General features: G+C 31.8%; 1 protein-coding gene across 1 annotated transcript in view; it reads left to right on the top strand.

Annotated features, from left to right (window-relative positions):
• LOC141289652 (RNA-binding motif, single-stranded-interacting protein 3-like) overlaps nucleotides 1-16,251 on the top strand; it is a 77,349-nt gene that overhangs the window by 22,611 nt on the left and 38,487 nt on the right. Inside the window, exons 2-3 of the mRNA XM_073821809.1 lie at nucleotides 1,869-2,023; nucleotides 7,982-8,040. Coding sequence (XP_073677910.1) covers nucleotides 1,869-2,023; nucleotides 7,982-8,040 — 214 coding nt within the window. The remainder of the gene's footprint in view (nucleotides 1-1,868; nucleotides 2,024-7,981; nucleotides 8,041-16,251) is intronic.

Genomic DNA, 16,251 nt, shown 5'->3' with positions numbered 1-16,251 from the left:
TACTTCTTTTGTTTAAAATGTATGCAATAATATAGAATAATATATGATTTTGTTATCCTTTTTTCTTGAATTCAATTAAAATATATTTATTTATTTATTTATTTTTTTTGCTACATGTATGAACCATGAATCCAATTAAATCTGTACCATGTACTGTTTTTAAGTCATTACTTGACTGCATTTCGTTGCATAAGCCTCACTTGCTGTGTGCAAATTGCATACAGCAAATTTTTCTCTCCATGTTTGCTTCATTGTCTGATTACATGCATTTCAGACGGTCTCTTCCTGTCTCTTCCAGCATAAGCTTTTGCAGCAAATTAAAACTGTGTACTGCTTGCTCTTCTTTTTAAAGCATGGTCTATCTTTCCTGAAAGACATCTCACAGAAGGACATTTAGCATCTCTTCATTCCTCAGCGGCATGTGGTTGATCTGTGTGTTTTGCGTCTGTTTCAGTGTGTGTGGTTTGATCCATTCTGGCTCATTGTGTAAAACTCCTGACCTTTAAAAGTGAACTAATCACACGGGTGGGACGTTCACATCCATACAGACAGACCGCAGCCAACAGAGAGCAAAGGATCGTGGGAGCAGGGCAGAGAATAGTTATGTCTATTTCAGTTTGGATCCAGAGGAATAGTCTAATGCATTTCTGTCATTCATATACATACAGTAAATCCTGAAACACTCTTCGCAATTTAACATGTAAAATACGTTCATAGTTGCATACAGTTGCATTAGTGCTATTTTAGTATTATATATCAGTTATTTTAGTTATGGTGAGATTGAACGACTGCAGTTTTTTAAATATACTTATCGTTTTTATTTTTGTTTTCTGCTTTCATATAAATTTTAGTTAAATTTTTTGTAATTTTTATGTATTTTTAATGTACATAAAAACATAAGAACTGAAATACGTAGTTAAGGTTTATTTTAATTTACAAAAATGTTTATAATGGGTTTGGTTTTATCTTTCAGGTTTTTTTATATTTATAATTTATTTTTGTGTTTTCTGCTTTCATATAAGTTTTAGTTAAAATTATTTGTAATTTTTATGTATTTTAATGTATTTAAGCATTTTTTTCTTTTAATATTTCTATATAGTTTATTCCTTTTTTGGGTTTTAGTTGATTGGAGTACATCAAGTTTTGCTGAACTGAAATAAGTTTTTGTTTTAAATTTTTATTCAGTTAATGTTTATTTTAATTTACCAAAATGCTTTTAATGGGTTGGGTTTTCTTTCAGTTAGATTTTTTTAAATTTATAATTTTTATTTTTGTGTTTTCTGCTTTCATATTAATTTTAGTTAAAATTTTAGTAATTATGGATTTTTAAAGTATTTGAGTTTTTTTAATATTTCTATATAGTTTATTCCTTTTTTGGGTTTTAGTTGATTTGAGTACATCAAGTCAAACTAAATTACATTTTGCTGAACTGAAATAGGTTTTATTTTAATTCAGTTAACGTTTATTTTAATTTACAAAAATGTTTTTAATGGGCTGGGTTTTCTTTCAGTTAGATTTTTTTTAATTTATAATTTTTATTTTTGTGTTTTCTGCTTTCATATTAATTTGTTAAAATTTTTGTAATTATGGATTTTTAAAGTATTTGAGTTTTTTTTAATATTTCTATATAGTTTATATTTCGGGGTGGGGGGGTAGTTGATTTTAGTACATCAAGTCAAACTAAATGACAAATGTTGCATGTAGATGAACTGAAATAAGTTTTTGTTATTTTAATTCAGTTAATGTTTTTTTAATTTACAAAAATGTTTTTAATGGCTTTGGTTTTATCTTTCAGTTTGATTAATATTTAGATTTATATTTGTGTTCACTCTTCAACCAGTTAACCACACCCCCTCTCTTTCTAACAGGCGTATGCTCCGCCCCTTCACCCGATGGCCCCGCCCAGTCCAGGAAGCAGCAGCTGCAGTCAGAGTGCAGTGGAGCAGCTCAGCAAAACCAACCTGTACATACGAGGACTTCCACCTGGAACCTCAGACCAGGACCTCATCAAACTCTGCCAACCGTGAGTCTACACACATTCAGAAAAGCTTCACCAAAATGTGCAGGAGCCTTCACTGTAGAAGCCTATTTTCACAATGGAATTTAAAAACAAAAAAATAAAGGTAATTACAGATTTTTCTCACAATTTAGATTTTCTTAATATAAACAAACTGAATTGCAAGATGTTAACTCAGCATTGCGAGAAAGTTACATCTCACAATTATCCCTTTTCTTGCCATTATTAGTTTACCTCTCACAATTTACTGTACATCTTTTTCTCAATTGAGTTTGCATCTCATAATTCAGACTTTTTTCTCACAATTGTTTACATCTTGCAATTATTTTTTTCTCACAATTGAGTTTACATTTCGTAATTCTAACTTTTTTCTCTTGCAATTGTTACATCTCGCAATACTGCCTTTTTTCTCACAATCCTGAGTTTACATCTTGCAATTCTGACTTTCCTTGCAATTTTTAGTTTTACATCTTGCAATGAAAATTTGTTTCTTGCGATTGTTTACATCTCGCAATTCGGACTTTTTTGCAACTCTACATGCTGCCATTTTGGATTTTTTCTCTCGGTTCTTATTTTTTTTTTTTTTTTTTTTTTAATCAGTTATGAGTTTTCATCTCGCAATTGATGTTTTTTTCACAATTTAAAATTTGCATTTTGCAATTTGGAGTTTTCTTGCAATTCAGATTTTTTTTCTCTCAATTTTGGGATTACATCTTGCAGTTTTTCCTCTTAATTCAGATTTTGTTTCTCAGTTATGAGTTTATCTTGCAGTTTTTTCCTCACAATGTAGTTTTTCTTTTCATTATTTTTTTCATTATTGAGTTTACATCTCGCAATACTGACTTTTTTTCATGCAATTTACATCCTGCCATTCTGGATTTTTTTCTCTCTTTTCTGAATTTTTTCTTAGTTATAAGTTTACATCTTGTATTTTTCTTGCAATTCAGATTTTTTTTCTCTCAGATCTGACTAGCAATTCCAATTTTTTTGAGTTTGAATCTTTTACGTTTTTCCTCACAATTCAGATTTTGTTAATATAAACAGAATAAACTGAATCGCAAGATGTAAACTCAGCATTGTGAGGAAAAAAGAATAGCGTGGAAAAAGTTAGAATTACGAGATGTAAACTCGGTTAAAAACTGCATGAAAATGCCGAGTTTACATTTCTCAATTCTGACTTTTCAATCCTCGCAATTCACATTTTTTCTTGAGTTTACATCCTTCCATTCTGGATAATTTTTTTCTCTCTGTTCTGATTTTGTTCTTAGTTATAAGTTTACACTCTGCCTTTTTTAACAATTCAAAGTTCACATCTTGCAATTTGGAGTTTTCTTGCAATTCAGATTTTTTTTTTTTCTCAAATCTGACTTCTCGCAATTCTGACTTTTTTTCTTACAATTCTTTTACATCTTAGTCTTTTTGACCCCCCCATTATTGAGTTTACATCTTGCAATTCTATTTGAATTGATTTTCTCCACCATGGAATAAAAAACAACAAATTCTTGCTATTTTTTTTTTCTTCAATTAAGTCTGAGTTTACATCTTGTTATTCTGATTTGTCTCACAATTCTTGCACTTCTAACTTTTTTTCTGACAATTTTGAGTTTACATCGTTTACATTGTAATTGATTTTCTCCGCCACGGAATAAAAAAACAACAATTTGGAGTTTTCTTGCAATTCAGATTTTTTTTTTCTCTCTCTCTCAAATCTGCATTCACGCAATTCTAACTTTTTTTTTCTCAAAATTCTTTTACATCTTGCAGTTTTTCTTCACAATTAAGATTTTTTTCCCCCCAATTTTTTTTTCTTCAATTAAGTCTAAGTTTACATCTTGTAATTCTGACTTGTCTTGCAATTCTGTGTTTACAAAACATCACTTAATTCTAACTTTTTTTTTTGCAATTCTGTCTTTATTTCTCACAATTCAGACTTTTCTCTTGCAATTCTGAGTTTGCATTTCGTAATTCTAGCTTTTTTTTTTTCTTGTAATTCAGTTTACATCTCTCAATACTGTCTTTTTTTTCTCATGCAATTCTGAGTTTACATCCTGCCATTCTGTTTTTTTTCTGCTCTCCATTCTGTATTTTTTAAGTTTACATTCTGCCTTTTTTTCACAATTCAAAGTTTACATCTTGCAATTTGGTTATTTTTTTCTCCATCAAATTGGATTCTCAACTTTTTTTTTTCACAATTCTTTTACATCTTACAGTCCCCTCCCCCCTAATTATTGAGTTTACATCTTGCAATTCTAACTTTTTTTCTGACTTTTGAGTTTACATCTCGGAATTGATTTTCTCTGCCATGCAATAAAACAACAACAACAACAACAACAAAAATTCCAATTCTAACTTTCTCGCAATTCTTGCAATTTAATTGTTTTATTTTAATTAAGTCTGAGTTTGCATCTTGTAATTCTGCCTTTTCTCACAATTCTGATTTTACATCTCTTAATTCTAGCTTTTTTCAATCCTGTTTACATCTCGCAATGCTGAGTTGACATCTAACAGTTCTGACTTTTTTCCTCAATTCAGATTTTTTTTCTCATTAATGAGTTTACATCTTGCAATTTGGAGTTTTCTTGCAATTTAGATTTTTTTTTTTTTTATCTCTCTCAAGTCTGGCTTCTCGCAATTCTTTTACATTCTTGCAGTTTTTCTTAACAATGACATCACAAATACATCTCGCAATTGATTTTCTCCGCCATGGAATAAAAAAACCAACAAAAAAATTGTGCAACATCTTGCAATTCTGACTTTTCTCACAATTTAATTTTTATTTCACAATTTCGATTTTTTTCCCTCCATCTCAACTTCCATAGCATTCAACTAAAGCACACTGTATACTGTATCCCACAATGCGCTGTGCTTGACTTGACCTCCTGTTTCCAGTGTGACATCAGGCATGATTTCAAACATGATTTAATTGAATCACATGTGTTCGGTAATGCTGAGCGCTTCACTAACACACATGCAGCTTCATTATGGTTCAGGTGTTTCATCGGGTCTGAAGTCATGCTTGAGTATTTTTCGATTATAGAAACAGGAGGCTCTGTATGTTTGTGTAGGTAAAGTTAACTCTTCAACTTTTAATGAGACCGAGAGTGATGATACACACACACACACACACACACACACACACACACACACACACACACACACACACACACACACACACACACACACACACACACAGTGTTCTCAGTGGACACAAACAGTATGTCTGTAATGAGATGTGCTTATGGCACACAATCCCCCGTGAGGATCTACTGTGTGCTTGGAGCTTGAAGGCATGTTCTCAGACACAACAAACAATATTTTTAATATAAAAATAATATAATAGTTTTTCTATAGCTGATTTTGTCGATTGGTAATTTTTTGTTTGTTTGTTTGTTTTCATGAGAGACTATCATGATATTCATTATTATGGTTTTCATAATATTTTGAATGAGCTTCTCCATGTATTTTTTGCTCTTTTGTGTTGTTTTTATTTAATTGTTTGTTTGTTTTTGGTTTTTTTTAGTGTTGATTTATATTAGTACTTCAATTTTTGAAATACGAAATTTTTGTTGCTTTATATAATGTCCCTTTTAACCTTTACTTAATTTTACACTTTAGAGTTCATTTTACTTTTAAAACCTAACTTTTACTATTAGTGTTACTTTTATCAAATTTTATATTCCATTTTTATTTAGTTTCAGCTTTTATTTCAATTCCGTTCAATATAATAATGTAAAAATGTAATATAATTATTACCGCTTTATTTTTTTATTTAATTTAATTTTTATCTAATGTTATATTAGTTTTTCTTAATCATATAGTTCGTCTAATGTTACTTTTTTTATCTAATTTTACCATTTTATTTCAGTTCTGAAATGTTTAAGAAAAATATTTAATAGTTTTAGTTTTTATAGTTCTGCATTAGTTTTTATCTGATGTTAAATTATAGTTACATTGTAGCTTATCTAATCTTACTACTTCCATTTCTGCTTTTATTTTAATTAAGATACATAAAATGTTTTCAATAATTTTAGTTTTAGTAAATGATTTTGGATTGTGAAATAGGTCTATTTGAACACTATTACTGATTACATCAAGTGAGCATATCATGTGAAGAACAAGATATTTTGATTTTAAAATAGTCAAGAAAATGTATAACTTCATATTCTCATAGAAATCATTCACAATAAAACCAGTAATATTCAGTAAGAAAATAAATGTGACCCTGGAGCACAAAACCAGTCTTAAGTAGCACGGGTAAAAATTTGATTTATGTTTTGTGCCAAAAAAAATAGGCTATTAAGTAAAGCTCATGTACAAAATATCTTCATGGAACATTTCCGGTCGTAAATATATCAAAACATAATTTTTCATGAGTAACATGCTTGGCAAATTTTCAAATAGTTGCATCTCAGCCAAATATTGTCCTATCCTAACAAACCATACATCATTTGAGCTGAATAAATAAGCTTTCCACTAATGTATAAATATCTAATAAAAAAAAAAAAGACCCTTATGAATGGTTTTGTGGTCTAGGGTCACAGATAGGGTCAGGATAACAGTGAGCAGTGGGACGGTGTGAAAGCTCATCTTCCACACATTGTGCTGTGAATCAGATTTCCAGTGTGCTGTGGGAAACGCCACAATTATCCCTGCTGGAGAAAAGATGACAGACTAGACACACTGACACTCTTGAGTTTATTTATACACACACATTCACAAGCTCTCACTGAACTACACTAACTATACAGTCATATTTACACTACATTTACTGTGCATATTAAATCAGTCAGAATTGTGATTAAGTATTTGTAGATATGATCACAAAAAAACAACTTCTGACCAACTGCTCTCACTTAGTATTAAAATAACTCAAATTAAACATATTAGTAAATTAATTAAATCAATAAATACACATTGCAAAAAATTGTAAAAAGTGAATATAAATGACAAAACACAAAATTACCATACTAAGACTGTAACTGAAACTAGATCAAGTTCGTCAAGACAAACTTTGTTGGCTTGAGAAAGCTGGAATAGAAAGTTTGAAAGGTTTTTAAAAAATTGAAGAGTTTAAAAAAAGTTTACCAAGTTTTAAGTTTGGAATTTTTGAAATATTTGTGACCTTGGACCACAAAACCAGTCTTAAGTCGCTGGGGTATATTTGTAGTAATAGCCAAAAATACATTGTATGGGTCAAAACTATTGCCAAAAATCATTAGGAAATTAAGTAAAGATCATGTTCCATGAAGATTTTTTTGTAAAATTCCTACTGTAAATATATCAAAATGTAATTTTTGATTAGTAAAATGCATTGTTAAGAACTTAATTTGGACAACTTTAAAGGTGATTTTCTCAGTATTTTGACTTTTTTGCACCCTCAGATTCTAGATTTTCAAATAGACGTATCTCAGTCAAATATTGTCCTATCCTAACAAACCATACATCAATAGAAAGCTTATTTATTGAGTTATTTATTTATTTTCATATGGTGTATACATCTCAGTTTTGTCAAATTTAACCTTATGACTGGTTTTGTGGTCCAGGGTCACATTTAGAAGTTTAATGTAGTTTTAAAATCTTAATGTTTGATAGATTCTAGTATTATTAGCATGTTACTAGCATGTTGTTAACATGATTAGCAAGTTCCTAGCACAATTCTAGCATGATTACCATATTGTTATCATGACATAGATAGATGGATGGATAGACGAGTTTGATTGGATTAGAAATAGTACCTAGAAGGGAAGCTTCCCAAGCCAACTTAAAGTAGAAACACAAAATATAAAAATAGAATCTAATTCAAAATATTAAACTATTATAGTCAATTAAATTATTCTAAAATAATAAATCTACTGCACAAATATACTCTAAAAACAAATGTGCATATAAACTGTAAATGTGTATGTATAAACTGCATATAATTTTTTTAAATGTCTGATAATTTAATATTTTCTGTCCTCACAGATATGGGAAAATTGTGTCTACTAAGGCCATCCTGGACAAGAACACAAACCAGTGCAAAGGTAAAGCTGCTTTTTATGTTTTTATTATGTAATGTTATACCGCTGGTGAACTAGTTCATATAGATGCTTTCTAGTTATTTTATCTTTAAAGGTGCCGTAGAATGCATTGATACAATATTTTAAATTAAATAATGTTCTCTGATATCTACAACATAGAAGGTATATGACATAGGAAAGGGCAGAAATTCACCAAAAACGGTTTTACAGGTCCATTTACAACCCTAGGATTTGTCCCTAGAATTAAATGCTCTGTTATTGCCTTATTTGGAAGGTTCATGAATAATAATGAGGAGCTCTGCTCTGATTGGCTGTTTCACAGAGCTGCTCGCTCTCACATAGCATGAAGGAAACTCATGGAGGAAAATCTATATTTCTATATGCGGGGCATTGAAACTGCCGTTTTGAATGTGCTATAACTTTTTACTTTCACTTTTGAGTTTTGCGATCGGAGGTGCTCTGTGTAACGTTATACTACAGGCGGCAGTACTTACCACACATTTGACAAGCACAACCTGGAACATAACATTTATTCCCCGTGATCTACCATTTTCGCTTTTGTCCTCGCCTTGTTTTTTTTTTCACAATAGCCTACCTGCAGAACGTCTGATGATTGGTCTAAAAAAAGTTTGGGAGCGTGACTATTAAAAATCGATACTATAATGTCATAGTCTGTGTTATGTTGGAATTAACCTATTTTTTGGTAGTCCTTTGCAAACACCAGATTTATATAAGGAGGAGGAAACAATGGGTGTTTGAGACTCATGATATGTCATGCATGTACTGAATTTATTATTCAACTGTGCCAAGGTAAATACAGTTTTCCATTCTATTGCACCTTTAAGATATTTAGTGTTTGAGCTTCTAAACGAAGTCTGAAACACATTGATCACCTTCAGCAGTGTTTACTCTCAGAATCACATCATCTGCTTTGAGAGATGTTCATGATCGTCTGTAGCTCTCAGTTATGTGTTGATGTTTATGAGTTGATCATCTGTCAGTTGCACTTTTGAAGGGATGTTTTATTTGTATTTTTAGCATCTCGCAGCATGAACGTTTTTATGATGTGCTTTTGTTTGAATGCATCCTGTGTGAATCAAGGTTATTACAGGTATCTAAAGCCATTTTAAATTTGTCAAAAACTTTAACTGAAAATAAAATGTTTTTTTTTTTTTTTAAATCAGCTACTTTCCAAAGTAACATTTCTCATTTTCGTTTACTTTAAATTGATGCACTTTGATGCAAAACTAAACGCAATAAAATTACTAAAATGGATGAAAAATAATTTAAAATATCAATAAAAACTACACTAGTAAAACTAAAAGTAACACTGATACGAACAACTGTTTTATTTGTTTGTACTTTTTACTGGTTCATTAGTCCTGAATATATCTTTAAGGCGAGGTTAATGTTTATTTTTTTTAAGTATAACTTTGGGATCAGTAATATTTTTTATAATTTAAGTCTCATGCTCATCAAAGTTCCATTTATTTGATCAACAATACAGAAAAAGTAATATTACGAAATATTGCGATTCAAAGCAGTTTATTTTTATTTTAATATACTTTAAAATATAATTTATTTCTGTGATGCAAAGCTGAATTTTCAGCATCATTTACTGCAGTCTTCAGTGTCACATGATCATTCAAATATACTGATTTATTACTTTTTTTTATCAATGTTGGAAACTGTTGTGCTGCTTAATATTTTTTGGATTTGGTTTTTTCGTTTTTCATAAATTGTTTTTTCAGACTAGTGGAAAGAAAACACCTGAAAAAAAAACTGTTAAAGTGTTTCTTTTATAGCACTTTATTTCTTTGTGTCAATAGTTTTCAATTACAATGCATATTTTTAAAGGCTGTTTTATCAAAATGAGTTTTTCTCCTACACTGAGCCATAAATCTCCACTTCAGTAGCACTTACACACACCAAACTTTACATTTGTATTCCTGTCTATATCCTGAAGGTTTTTACAGAGGGATTTGTTCATATATAATTTTCTTGATTTTATACATTTTATTTAAAAAAAAAAAAATAGTGTTTCTTGGCTGTTCTAAGTTTCTTTCTGAATTATGGCGTGACGAAATGAGATACACAAAATTCCCTCTGTAAAAATGTTTAACTCTAATATTTTAACTCTAATGAAACAAGAATTTGTTAGATTTTTGTACTAGAAATGTATGCAAATTAGTGTGTATTTTATTAAATAATACCTTATTTACATATGTGAACCTAACAGTTTAGAAAACTTGTAGTACAAAAAATGTTTGCAATTATCAATGTAATCAATCAACTGGGTAAGTAAGATAACTGTTAATTTTTTTTTACCCTATTCACCTGCAGTGTCTCGCCTTAAACAAATTTTGTTTGTACATTCAGAAAATTGTGTACATTATACATACAATACTGTGTAGAACTTCCATGTTTGCCATTAAGATTCCAACTAACTGTTTCACCGTTCTTGTTTCTTTAACAAGCCCTTCTACAAGTCTTTTCTTAAATGTTTCACTCTTAAAACTTTCCACTCGTATGATTTTATTTTTTTTCCTCCCAGTGTGTCCGTGAGGCCGGATTTGAGGATTTGATCTGTGAAGAGGGTCTTATAACCTATTTCCTCTCTAATTAAACCTTCATCTCTCCTGGATAACGGGCCGCCGCTGACGGGCTTTAATCCAAAGAACGCAAGCGTGTGTGTGCGCGCTCATTTAATCTGCCATGAAATTTTAATTAACACCGGTGTGACCCTTATCTGCTGATACAGCCACGAGAATGAAGGTGTGACGAAAAATAAAGGACGAGTGAGGGATTGTGGGAAAGAACGATCACTCATAAATATCTCATAACTTATTAATCAGGTTTGCGGGTTTCCTCTCGGCTCGCGCGCTAATAGATGAGGTCAGGAAAAATAGGGAGTGCGAAGGAGAAAAGTGAAGTCGAAGGGTTGTTGCCATAGAGACGCAGGATTTAATAGGAGTTGATTCCTGAGGGTCTTTAGGTGTTTCTTGAACGCTGTTTGGTTAAAGGTGGTTTGAAAATGAGAAACATTAAGTTGATCTCATTTTCGTTTCCTATCTTTGAAAAGTGCAGTTGAATGGATTCTGATGGGTCGTGGTTCTGGAGCTGGATTCACTAAATCTTCTTAAAGGTCCCATATCGTACACATTTCTGGAGGTTTATTTTATTTGTTGATGTCCTTAAGAATATATATTTGCGGTATAAGTGCCAAAATCCATCTCAATATATTTTTACAGCTCCTTTTTTAGGAGCTCTGTCAAAAACAGGTCGATTTTGGCCCATCTAATTAATATTCATGAGCCTCTCTTCTGATTGGCCTGTTGTTTTCTGAGTGACGCACAACCAGGCCAATCACAGGTAACTACGGTCATGTATGCTGTAAGCGTAAGCGAGCTCAGAGCAATAGAGAGAGCTACTCAACAGGATATTTTAGAATTATCATTAATGTTTTTTCTTTTACAAACACCGAATGCAGTAGGCTACATAACTGTTGCTTTAGTAAAGCCCCTTTCACAATGCGCGCTGATTCTGGAAAATTACGGGAACTGTGTGAACCAAAGCCAGAAGCTGAAGGCAGTGTTGAAGTAATGATGCACGTTATCAAGCGACTCTTCACAACGAAAAATAACGTTACGTGCAAAGTGGAATGAAGCAGCGATCATCAGGCAGAGCCAGCTCCTCACTATCAGCACTGAAGCACAGTTTGTTCATCAGGTTAGTTTCAGTTTAGTGAAACGTACGCGTCGCATTACATCTCACATCCAAACGTCACATGTCTTTATGGTTTGTGTGTAAAGCAAGCACAGATTCCGGAAAACAACTGTGAATTAACCAAATTAAACAATTCCGGAACAAATCGTGGGACACATTATGCGTGTATTTACCGGAATCGCTGTGTGAAAGAGGCTGAAGTTGACGTGCCTCTGGTCTCTTATATTCACGTTGTTCTGAAGCCTGTGTAATGATCGTAGCTTGACATCTATCGACTGAACAGGGTTTCCTCAACTTGTTTTCCTGTTGTTGTTGTTGCTCAATGGAATGGATGCGTTGTTGTCTGGGGGTTTGACAAAAGGAGGGTGGGACGTTGGTTTGTGACTGAAGGCGGTGACTTGAGTCGATCGGACGTCACATCGTTACGGAAGTCACAGCTGCTCGTGAAAATGAACAGCTACTTTAAGCAGGCTGTGTGCAGTTTACTGTGGATTGACTGTTTTGAAACTCATATGGTAGTTAGATAGCCCCTAGACCGTAGTTATCATGAAAAAAGCCAGGAAATTTTGATTTTGACGATATGGGACCTTTAAGGCTAGATACTATAGACAGAACCATTATTTTTCTTTTTTTTATAGGTCTTAGTGTGTTTCGCTTACATGAAATGCTTTTTCAGGCTAGTTGAAAGGAAACATCCAAAATATACATTTAAGTGCATACGTGTCTATAGATTTCAATGTCAATATATATCTTCAAAAGTTTTTTCTCCACTTCAGCAGCACACACTTGCACCAAAACTTACAATTTTATTCCTATCAATATTCTGAAGGTTTTTACTGTAGGGTTTGTTCATATGTCGTTTGCCTGGTTTTATCTGTTTGGGTATGTAGATTTCAGTTAAAATGCATATCTTTATAGGCCGTTTGCTCAAAATGAGTTTCTTCTCCATTTTAGCAGAACTTGCACCAAATTTTACAGTTTTATTCCTATCAGTATTCAAAAGGTTTGTTCATATCACTCATGCTGATTGTATGTTTTATCTTTATCTATTAGCGTCTACAGATTTCAATGTCAATATATATCTTCAAAAGTTTTTTCTCCACTTCAGCAGCACACACTTGCACCAAAACTTACAATTTTATTCCTATCAATATTCTGAAGGTTTTTACTGTAGGGTTTGTTCATATGTCGTTTGCCTGGTTTTATCTGTTTAGGTATATAGATTTCTGTTAAAATGCGTATCTTTTTAGGACTTTTTATTCTAAATTAATTTGCTTCTCCATTTTAGCAGAACTTACACCAATTTTTACAATTTTATTCCTATTTACATTTGAACAGAAAAGTGGCATGTCCATTTTCCAATTATTCATGAACTTTGCAAACTGTCACAGTCTATGGGAAAAGGCGTTTTATCTGTTTGGGTATGTAGATTTCAGTTAAAATGCGTATCTTTATAGGTCGTTTGCTCAAAATGAGTTTGCTTCTCCATTTTAGCACAACTTAGACCAATTAGAATGCTTAAGAACAGCTTGGACTGTTTGGAATGGTATAGAACTTTGGCTTTTCCTGTAGACTGTGACAGTTTGCAAAGTTCATGAATAATTTTGGACATGCCACTTTTTGTTCAAATGTAAAAAAAGCTGAGAAATGTTTTTTTCCACAATGATGCCTCTTGTACATTGTCTCATTATCTTTTGGGAGAAGCCTGTGTCATTTCTGGTCAAAAAAAAAAAAAAAAATACTTGCTGGTTGTAGGGCTGTGCAATATGGACAAAATAATCATATTGCGATTTTTTGAACAAATATTGCGATTGTGATTTTATTTGCGATTTTTTTTTTTTTTTTTTGCTTTTTCAAACAAGCTACATACATACATTCTAAATGTATTCAGTGCACAAGAAGTGCATAACAAAACATTTCACCATGAAATAACAGTAAGTTTAATTAAAAAAAAAAAAACTGTAGTAAAATTGTCTTTAAAACAGACAACATAAAATAAATAAGCCATTTTACTTTTTTCCCCCGGTACTTTAGCCTACTTTGTGCAATAACGAATACATTCATTTCAGTGGAAAAATAAGTCCAAAACTCTCTATTTTAACATTTTGAGGGTTCTAAAATCTTTTGCTTTTTTTTTTTTTTTTGAAATTCTTATGTGTTTTAATTTTTCTGATAATGAAAAAGCATAAACATTTCTTTTTAATCAAATGAAAAATAAACCCTTTTCATTTTTGTCAAACAAACAGAAATTTACTGTTAAAATCAATGCGTGGAACAAAAATTATATTCAGTTTAAAACGTTTAAATAATAGTTAAGTGGTTAATCTTGTTGTAATATTTTTTTTTATCATATATATTGTTTTATGTAAATTATTTAAATAGGAATATATAAACACCTACATTATACTGTACAATAGTAATACAGGACTAATATTGATCTGTTACATGTTAAACCGTACTTTTATTTTGACAGGTTGCCGTGAAGTTTCTGTGTGTATATGATGCTAGTTTTCTCAAATGAAACGGTAAAAGTGAAACTCACAGCAGCGATTTGGCGATTGAGTTTATCTGTTCATGTGAGATGCAAAGGCCAAAAATTAGCGGGAGCGTCACGTGTGCTTCAGTCTGCATGTAGTAAAGAAATAAAACGCTCCCCACCATTCATACATACAGAAGCAAACGAAACATGCAGGATTCATATTAAAACGGTCTTTCTGCATTTCACTTTTCACAGACACTAGTCCATATCGCGATTTGAATTAAGTGACAGACCAACTTTTGATTTATTAATCCAGAAATCGACGAATTACGTGGCATTCCGCGCTATAGTAGATTAGGTTTTTATGAATGGATTCCGCAATCCAGTCTGTGTTTTCTTGGAGGAGACATTGTAATCACGCGACCATGAAGAGACAGAAATGCCATGCCTTAGTGTAAATAAGATAAATAACATAAGGCAATTTAGTATGTTTAATAAAAGAACTATGTATAGACCTGTTCTATAGGAAAGATTACCTTAAATCATGACTTCTATTGTGATCTGGCGCTATATCGAAAATAAAATGAACTTGACGTTCAAGGGGGGCGGGGGTGCCGTTGGGGGGATAGATAAAATCGCAGCCTTGTGCGGTTTAGAAATCGCATGTGCTTAAATCGCGATTTTTTTGCGATTGCGATTAATTGCACAGCCCTAGCTGGTTGTATAAAAGTAACTTTAGGTGAGAATTTGCCGGGGTTATGAATAATTTCAGGCTTGACTGTATATCTTCAGAAGTTTTTTTTTTTCTCCACTTCAGCAGCACGCACTTACACCAGAATTTACAGTTTTATTCCTAACCAAGGTTTTTACTGTAGGGTTTGTTCATATATCATTTGCCTGGTTTTATTCAGTGTTGGGGAAAGTTACTTTTAAAAGTAATGCATTACAATATTGTGTTACTCCCTAAAAAAATGGAAATTAATGCATTACATTACTTTTTTTGTTGCTTTTTAAATCTGGGCAAGGCTTGCTTGTTTGTTTTTAATATAAAAAGTTAGATTTTTAGCAAATGTAAAAGCCCTTTAACACCAAAAAGTGAAATGAATAAGCCTAAGGCTGAAGGAAAAGTACATTCAAACCTGTGCAGTAGAACTGTAGGAAAAGCAAATTCAACACTCTTCAGCAATGAGAAAAATGAAGCACAAATGTTAGTTAATCTAAAGTAAGTTTTGCTTATTAGTATGGTTGAATAAGATCAACAAAGGTCAGCAGCAAAGACATTGGTTAATAAAATGGGATTAATTACATAAAAGAAACAAAGTAACTGGCGTTACTTTTTTGGAAAAAGTAACTCAGATATTTTCTTGTAAATGAAAAACGTATGCGCTACTTTACTAGTTACTGGGAAAAAAGTAATCTGATTACGTAACTCGCATTACTTGTAATGTGTTACCACCAACACTGGTTTTATTATGCCACTTTATCTATGTAGGTTTCAGTTAGAATGCATATCTTTGTAGGCTGTTGGCTCAAAATTTGGGTTTCTCCACTTCAGCTGCACTTACATACGCAAATTTACAGTTTTATTCCTGTCAGTATTCTAAAGGTTTGTTTAGATATCACTCACACTGATTTAGTTTTTACTGTAGCGTTTGTTCATGTCATTTTCCTGGTTTATTATGGCACTTTATCTATTTAGGGATTTAGGATAGAATACATATCTTTATAGGCTGTTTGCTTAAAATGAGTTTGTTTCTCCATTTCAGCAGAATGTGCAGTGTTTTATTCCTATCAGTATTCTAAAGGTTTGTTCATATCACTCACACTGATTTATTTTTGCATTTGATCTACTTTCATCTATAGATACAGTATATCTTTAAAGGCTGTTTTCTCAAAATGAGTTTGGTTTATCCACTTCAGCAGCACTTACACCAAAACGTAGTTTTATTCAGAGCTATATATTTTGAAAGTTTTTACTGAGGGGTTATTTTCACTAAATTATACACTTT

The sequence above is a fragment of the Garra rufa genome, chromosome 17 (assembly GCF_049309525.1).
Source record: "Garra rufa chromosome 17, GarRuf1.0, whole genome shotgun sequence".
Classification (NCBI taxonomy): Eukaryota; Metazoa; Chordata; class Actinopteri; order Cypriniformes; family Cyprinidae; genus Garra; species Garra rufa.
The sequence above is the reverse complement of the archived record's forward strand: the minus strand, read 5'-3'. Positions and strand labels throughout refer to the sequence as shown.